Consider the following 9,232-nt stretch of genomic DNA (forward strand, 5'->3'; position numbering starts at 1 on the left):
TATTTATTGATGTTAAAACTTTGGTTGAGAAAATACATGTGATCAATTTTACTATATTATGATGTCGTTTTATCATCTTGTCCATCCCAGCATACTCGTAATACCGTTTTGAGACGAGATGTTACAAATTAGTTAGTTTATCATTATATATTGACGTCATATTCTTTCAAATAAGATATCATACAGGGACCGACTGAGATCAATGAATGAATTAAATTTAACCTTAGCTTTCATCAGTCCAGACTAAATCACAGTCAAAATCATATAATAGAATTCACAACCCAAATATTATTGTGTTGAAAACTAACAAAAATTAATGTTATTAAGTCTTACGTCAAACGAACCTGTGAAATTATACCTTTGAATTCAAAGCAAAATCGATAGTTTGTGAATCTGACTTGCGTGAATTTGCAATTTTGATAATCGGATGAAATGATGGGGGCTTGCTTTTGCTTTGTCGTATAGCGTAATGAACGATCTTTTGCGTTGGCTTGAGAATAGTAAGTATATGGCAACAAAGAGCCCCCTAAAAAATTGGGTTATAAGACCTGCAAGTAAGTATATGTCGTCGGAATCCTTCGTGACGCGCAAGGTCAATATTTTGTCATGTCAGAATGACTGAGCTGTTGAAAATTGCGGTTAGATCCAAAATGATTAGAATTGGATTCAATAGTCTGATGTCACGTTGCCCAGCAACGGCCAGCAGCGTGATTCTAAACAAAGAAAATTGGTACTTTTTATTCTTCATGCTGGCTAGAACTTTTCGTATGTCATGTGATCGGAATGTATAAAAGTCAAATCATGATCATATTTATAATGTTTTTCTCCTTTGGATACACTTTTATGCTCGCCGGAGAAATATTTCATAAAGGGCGTCCGCCATTGTTCCGATCTAAGTTACTATGCGTCATTACGAGGGAAGTGACGTCATGATTGTTATGGCCAATTGGGAGAATTATAAGAAAAATATAAGAAAGTCATCATAGAAAAATCTGTCTTCCTCGACTGGGATAGACTGAATGGATGTTTTTTCTTCTCATATTTTTCTTTATTGTTTTTCTGGCACCATATACTAGGGTTGAGAGGAGAATAAGTTGTTAAACTTGTTTGGTCGCTATAATATGCATTCAGAATATTTGTTAAACCGTTTCAGAATTCTTGGCTTTTTAGGCATAACATCAAATATTCTGCATTTTCATTTGATCAAAGTAGCAAGATATCACATTTTTGCAAAGTTACGCATAGATTTCCAACAACAAAAATGAAACAAAAAATGTTATTAATTATATTTTATTCATTTCAATAAATAAATAACAATCAAATCATTAGCACTTACAACAATATTTATTCTTCATTCATTCTCCATTACCTGATCGGACATTCAGAATTTTAACTTCAACAGTTTTAACATGGTCTGGTGAATATCACCAATACTGTGTCCATTTTGATTTTTTTTTTTAAATTAACAACCTTTGCACATTATCTGAAAGGAATGGCGATCTCGATAGCTCAGTTGTCAGAGCACTCGTCTCACACGCAAAGAGACCGAGTTCGATCCCGGGTAAAGTTGAAAGTATTTTTCAGACTACCCAGCAGTGATTGGGTAGCTTGGCTTGTTAGATCTGGTGTAAAGTACATTGCTATAAACAAGCCTCCTATCAAAAGGGTAGCAAGCAATTGCTGTTTTTTTGTTTCACGCTATATAAACCGGGATTAACTCCGGTTCCATGTACTTAATGGCTCGAAGGGACAAACTTTTCTATCCGAAAGGAAATTTTATTATACGAATGAATAGGTTTCAGGGCTGAGTCAATAAAATGTGACCCCTCGTCTCAAAACGGTATAATTAAGTTGCTGAAAACGGAATTTGTAGCCAGAAATAGCATGCTTCAGTTGAGTTTGTATGCTTTATAGAAGAGAGGAATATCATATTTTACTGTGCTAAATACCAACGTTTCATATTTTTGACCAGTTTAACTATAATTTTACTTTTTATCATCTGGTCCATTCCGACATAATACCGTTTTGAGACGAGAGGTCACAAATTGTAATGATTAATCTAGAGTAGTTTTCTTTCATATCGACTTCAAAATAGGTTCCTTTCCATCTACATTTATCCTTAGATAAAATAGAGAGAGAGAGAGTGAGAGAGAGAGAGAGAGAGAGAGAGAGAGAGAGAGAGAGATATTTAAATAACACTTGTCAAATGGAATGGACGGTTCAATTTAATTAACAAAGTCAATAATGGGAACATTGTGTTTCCACTTTGTTAACAAAACACGATGAAGAGAACATAAGGACGAATTCGCCTTTAACGTTTCAGTAACACACTTTATAGTCACCTGGAACAACTACAAAAGACGTCTAACTTCTACGTCATTGCACAAGACCGAAGGGCTAGAACTCAGGTGGTCGCTGGTTCGGATAAGAAAGTAATTAAGTAAGTCTTTAACGTTTCATTCATCGCGTTTTGTTTTTTTTTGTTGATCTTTAGGACTGCTTTTTAAAAGTTTATAATTCCTTTTTGGTAACTATTTTACCCATTTTTTTTTTTTGGAAACATTAGGTCAGGCTAAAGAATTTCCCAGAATTCAACATCTAGCGGCATGAGCATTGGATTCAATAGTCTGATATCCCGTCGCCAGGCAACAGCAAGCAGCGTGGTTCTAAACAAAGAGAATTAGTACTTTTTATTCTTCATGCTGGCTATAACTTTTCACATGTCAAGTGATCAGAATGTATATAAGTCAAATCACGATCATATTTATAATGTTTGTCTCCTCTTGATACACTTTTGTGCTCGTCGGAGAAATATTTCATAAGAGCGTCCGCCATTGTCCGATAGTTTAGAGCCAGTTGCTAAGTTACTATGCCTCATTACGAGGGAAGTGACGTACGTCATGACTAACTTTTCAAGCCTATTTTACTGACGATCTGTATAATCCAGCAAAGGATTGGATACCACCGAGGTGTGAATCATAATGAACAAAGGGGAGTAAGATCCTATTTTACTGACGATCTGTATAATCCAGCAAAGGGTTGGATACCACCGAGGTGTGAATCATAATGAACAAAGGGGAGTAAGTCAGAAAATCCAGCAGATCCATGGAGTGAAGACGGCCTAGTTTCTCTTTCACATTTTCCTCGTTCTGGGAGCTGATGCCTCCGGAGCGGAGTTCCACTATCAACTGATCTATACTGATGCGTTTTGTCAATTTGTCTACACAAATTTCCCACAAGTTCTGGAAATAAAGGAGATGGGAACCAAAACAAATGAATGCTTAATCAGAAGAAAAAATAAATGGTGTGGAAGATTTATAGACTTTTATAATTAACTACTATAGATTTTTTTAAATAAAGCTTTTATATAGCGCAATACCCACTAAACACGCTCAAAGCGCTTTACAAGGGGTCCCTGGCCAACAGAAACACTAAACATGTTTGACGGGACATGACGCCAGTTTGGCGATTTTACAATTTTTTTCGGACAGAGCCAGCGCCGTTAACGGCCAGGTACTCATTTTACACCTGATCACGGTGAGAGAATGTGAGTTAAGAGCCTTTGCCAAGGATTCAACATTGCGCCGACCGACGCTCGAACCCAGGACCTTCCGATCCGAAAGCGATTACTAGATCAATATAACAAAATCTACTCAATTTACACCTGAGAAAGCTGAGAATCTGTGAATGAAGTACCTATCATACAATGGGAACCGAACTTGGAATCTATAAATCTAAAGTTCAATTTAATTATACTCGACCACAAAGTCGCATAAAGGTACAGGTTTTATATAAATGAGTATTGTAGATAATGGTGGATACTGTGAGCCCCCTACAGCTCTCATCTTATATATATATATATATATATATATATATATATATATATATATATATATATATATATATATATATATATATATATTATAGATATCTGTAGGATTAATTGAACCATTGTAAAGTGCACTATAGATGTGAGAGATACGTAGTGGCACTGTATTGTAATAAAACAATTTTATCAACGTTGTTCTTAATACTATTATAATACTAGGAACCCTTACGTCTACTATCAATCTATTTTGGCATCATAGTCTCCAAAGTTAATCTCTTGACTCATTCTTTATTGAACATTATGAATAATTGACTAATGATTGTTTTACCTTGCACAGAAACATTTTCATTTCTAGTAGCTGAAAGTTGATGTCAGCAATCATAAGCTTCATCCAGGAACTGAAAAAAGTAATATTTAAATTACAAATAATGTGTAGAATACCTTGACATCAAACAATAAATTGCGTGTGGGAATGAAAGAGCCCCAATAATGGGGGAGATGACGATTATGTGGAAAGAAGTTTAATAAAGTTTATATGCAATAGACGGTTTGGACTAATAATGAAATAGATGATCTGAATATAGATTTTTAGTACTTTGTACAGATAATATATTAATTATTTTTTTCTTTCGTTGTGTTAGCCAAAAAATGTACATTTGATTTGATGGGTTGTCTTTCCCTTTTTATGGTAACGTTCACTGAGTAATGGTGAATTTGGACTTTACCATCATTTTTTTCAGGAGCACGTTCATGCTCTTTGGACTTTATTTACCATTAACACAATCTTGTCAACTTTTACTGGATACGAAACAAGCAATGAATCAGTAAGCTCATGGGGTCATTTTGAGGGAGCCTCTCAAATTTGAAGTCAATGTTATTGTTATTATTTTAAGAAATTATAATAAGAGTTAGGCTAATAAATTAAACTTAAAACATGATTACAATTTATCATATCAAAGATCGGTGTTATGTCGTCTCTGTGTATCACTTACTCTAACGATGATATTCTGTGTGAAAGAGCCGCTATGATAGAGAATAGTTTTGCATCAGCCCCATCGTCCACGTTATAACCTGCCATCTCCAGTACCTGGTCATGGGAAAACAATGCGCATAGATTTGATGAGGAGCAGGCACTTATGTTGGTAACAACAAAAGATGAAGTGAGTAGAAAAGTGCCAGAAGACAATAGAGAATAAAAATTTACGGTAGTCACTCTCTCACCGGCCAGGCGGAGTTGTCGTACCAATAGGTTCAAACCCCATCACCGCCGCGAAAATTTTTTATTCTCTATTGTCTTCTGGCACTTTTCTACTCACTTCATCTTTTATAGATTTGATGAAAAAGATAAGATGATTAATATAACGCACCTCAAAGGTTATGATCAATTTGTTTCAGAATGATATAAATGTGATCGACCGCTACAATTCCTAACGTATTAAGAAACTCAAGTAGAGCTAAAGAAGAACGTTTTTGGAGAAGAAAAACTTCGAGCAAGTGTTCCGGTCCTTAACCCTCTCCTTACCAACTACAGGACACTCATCATATTCGGCACGATGCAACCAAAAACTTTCTTTTCTGATTATGTTTGTTTCTCGTAAACTTTGAAGAGAATGTGTTTATTATAGCCATAAGAACTTGACTCTGGATTGTAGAGCTCATTTTATTGAAAAGTATTATGCATAGAATGTTAATCTTCTGCTTGATTAAGAAAAATATTTTGTGTTGGGTGGATGTGTAATTTTGGGGAAAATTCTGAAACTGGCCGGCAAGGAGAGGGTTAACTTCTTACACTCGAAAGGGGCTGGACCAGACCCGGGTCATGACTCCTAAGTGTATCCCTATACTTTTTTTCCTTTTGACAATTAAGAGGGTTTCACGACTTTCGAATTTGTGCCTTAATCTGACGTATGTTGTTGTGCTCCTATCTTTTACGCCGTCGGTGCCGGCCATGTGAACAAAATTCCGCAGATTTGATTTAAAGTGAAAATAATTTCAAAAATTGAGATTTAGTCATCTTGAGAGATTACAATCTTACCAATGAGGCACGGTGATTTAAATAAAATTTCAAAATTTATAATAATGAAGTCTATTTTTATCATCGGGGGTTAAGAATCAGATTTTCTTTTCAAACATCATACGATGTCAGTCATGAGCCTGTGTTTTGTATTCTAAACTGTTTATTTGATAACATCTATAGATAGGTATTCGCATGTCTTAAGACATTGCTTTGAATTAAAGAGTGATAAAAGGATAAAATTTCCCATTGTTATTCTGATTCAATACAATATTATTTTTTTTTCCTTTGGAAAGTATTGCGATCAACATTAAAATCGACATGAAAATGTAATCAAACGAATGCAATGATATTGTTGTTTATGGTTATGGTACCGATGATGATGATTATTATGATGATGATGTTGTTGATGATGATGATGATGATGATGATGATGATGATGATGTTGATGATGATGATGATGATGATGATGATGATGATGATGATGATGATGTTGATGATGATGATGATGATGATGATGATGTTGATGATGATGATGATGATGATGATGATGATGATGATGATGATGATGATGATGATGATGATGATGATGATGACACTCCTAATAATGATGATGATGGTAATGGTGATCTAATGTTAATAAGCTAATAGTGATATCACAATGAACATATTAATGATTATCTAAATGGTAATGAAGAAGGCAATAACAATATTTATTTTAATGATAAAAGCGGCCTTTATCAGGAAGTTGTTATGGATAGTGTTACATACCCTATACAAAAACGCCTCCTCTTTGCCTGTGAGTTCATTATTAGCGTACCGTAATGCCTCGACCGTTTCATCTCTGGAAAGCCATCCACGGCCATCAACATCCACCTATACAGATTGATGAATCAAATATAAAAAAATCATTGCTGAAACATTTATTATATAAAGACATCAAGGTTTTCATTATAGAAGTGTAAAACATTTAAACATAATTGTTATCAAAAGTCATCTAATATAAATTGATGGAATATTTTATTTAAATCACAGATTGTAAGTATATCCTCATAATAGTACATTAGTAGTTTCGTTTGGTCGTGCCATATCTTTGCAGTTATTGAACCACGCAATGAAAGTCTCATCGGTATTCAGGATCATATTATGTCCTGCAGATGGTGCTATATTTGGACATTGCGTGATAAAGTGATGAAATTTTATGTTATGATATGAAATTAACGTATTAATAGTTACTCCTTATATATCTGATGAAAGATTACAACATTGTCATGAACATCCTTTAATTTTGATTGATGAAACTATGACATAAACTTCCACTCTTGACGGAACATTTATATATTGTCACCAACATCCGCCTATTATAGATAGACGAAACTCTGTCACGAATCCCCAGTCGTGATGGAACTTTCTTTAAAAAATTGTTCTCAACATCCAAAATAATGGTGTGATGAAACACTATACATTTTAATAAAAATCCACCCTAATACAAATTGATGCACATTTAAAATTGTCATCAACCCCCAACGTATTTGAATTGAGAAACATTAATATTATGATATAAACATATTCAGATTGAAGAGACATAAAAATAAGTATTTATCTTATGGTATATCATTTAAATAAAATGATTAACAATCACCTTATATCGAAAATAATGAAACACTAAAATAAAACCATCAGAATACGATGGTGAGTGAAAATTGAATAATTCTTTAAAATGGCGATTCTCTCATACGTCACATCAAATATCAAATAAATATAGACATTTGAATTGTTTAATGATTGCAGTCAGTATATAACCTTACTGATTATAGCTTAAACCTAAGCTCAAGTTTTAGTAAGTATCACTCAGTAAGTATGTAAGTAAGAAGGGAGAAAATTTGAATCAATTTTAAACTTTCTCGAGTTCACTTTAACTGAAAACTGTCGAGTTTCTATTGATATGAACTATAGAAAGAGTACGCATTGGATATCACCGGCTGATTGATTCTTGTAAAACGTATTTTTTATGAGATGAATTGCGGATAAAATAAAAACAAACCCTCTCAAAATATCCTCTGTACACATCCCATCGTCCGTTTGGAAATATACAGTACTTGGATAGAAAATCACCTGGGAAACAGAGATTTTACAGATTATTTAAATGTTTTTGTTCTCAAATCATCACTTTTCCTCTTATAGTTTCAGCGTATCGTATGCACTCTGAGTACACCAAGGACAATGCTACTCTTCAATGACTTTAAAAACAATTTTAACAGCTTAATCATTTATATTGTGCAATAGCCACTAAACGTACTCAAAGCTCTTACGGGACATGACGCCTTTTAGGCGATATTACATGGGGGTTTTTTTCCCCAAAAGTGACAACGATGCTAACAGTCAGGTACTAATTTTACACCTGAGTACGATAAGTGAATATGAGTAAAGAGCATTTTTCTGAGGACTTATCTATGCACCGCTGATAACACCGGACCTTCGATACCGAAGGCGATTGTCATACCACAAAGCAATATAGGCGCAATTTTAAAATGTGATCATTTTTTACATTAAACCATTTTGTTCATCTTGTGAATTACGACATAATACCAGATTGACACGACGGTCACATATGTGACACATCACTCAAAATTGGTATCTTATCCTGATGAAACACACACAGAAAAATCACTTTGGCTTTGGAATGACTTTTCACATTTAAAAAGGTTATGAATCCATTCTCTTTAACATTATACGAAATGGTTGAAGGTTTACTAGGTCTTATGACCTTTAGTTACTAGATATGTGTGACGGAAACTGAGCACACATAATTAGAGAATTCATTAGGATCTCATTCAATATCATGGTGATATGTGATATATAGTCATAAACCTAAAGAACTGTAAGCAAACTGATATCAAATATATTCCCAATACACCAAGAAAATGGTAATGTAAATTTAGATTAAATGATTAGAATTGATAATGAAACAAAACGTGTGTAAATAAAATATAGCAATACGAATTACTATATACCATAACATAACATTACATAATGTAAACTTAAGTACCCGGAAGGCACCAAATTCGATCACCCGCCGCTGCGCTGTGTGCCCTTGAGCAAATTACCTCACCCTCGCTCAATTTGGCGACGCTGCACTACGGCTGACGCCTGGATTATTCCAGTCTTCTCTTGAAATAGACCCCAGAGAAAAATTTCCCCTATGGGATGAGTAAAGGAAATGTTATCATATTTAGAAAAAAATTTTTATTATGTTCTGTTGCTAAAAGTTTCGCTCTCAGAGGATGGATCGTATATTTCCAGACTCCTTACATTCTTGGAAGCTGATCCTTCTTTCTATGGTTTCCTGCTCCACATAGAGTGATATTCTGTTTCGTGCCTTCAATCTA

General features: G+C 34.3%; 1 protein-coding gene across 1 annotated transcript in view; it reads right to left on the reverse strand.

Annotated features, from left to right (window-relative positions):
- Positions 1-2,925: 2,925 nt before the first annotated feature.
- The window catches only part of LOC144967136 (uncharacterized), a 46,508-nt gene continuing 40,201 nt past the window's right edge, over positions 2,926-9,232 (reverse strand). The window contains exons 15-20 of the mRNA XM_078904000.1: positions 9,156-9,232; positions 7,888-7,958; positions 6,615-6,719; positions 4,822-4,916; positions 4,158-4,227; positions 2,926-3,242 (exon numbers count right to left, since the gene is read on the reverse strand). The exon at positions 9,156-9,232 is cut by the window's right edge and continues 80 nt beyond it. Coding sequence (XP_078760126.1) covers positions 3,009-3,242; positions 4,158-4,227; positions 4,822-4,916; positions 6,615-6,719; positions 7,888-7,958; positions 9,156-9,232 — 652 coding nt within the window. The 3' untranslated portion in view covers positions 2,926-3,008. The remainder of the gene's footprint in view (positions 3,243-4,157; positions 4,228-4,821; positions 4,917-6,614; positions 6,720-7,887; positions 7,959-9,155) is intronic.

This window comes from Berghia stephanieae, chromosome 3, assembly GCF_034508935.2.
Source record: "Berghia stephanieae isolate SIO BIC M18660-M18661 chromosome 3, UCSD_Bste_1.3, whole genome shotgun sequence".
NCBI lineage: Eukaryota > Metazoa > Mollusca > Gastropoda > Nudibranchia > Aeolidiidae > Berghia > Berghia stephanieae.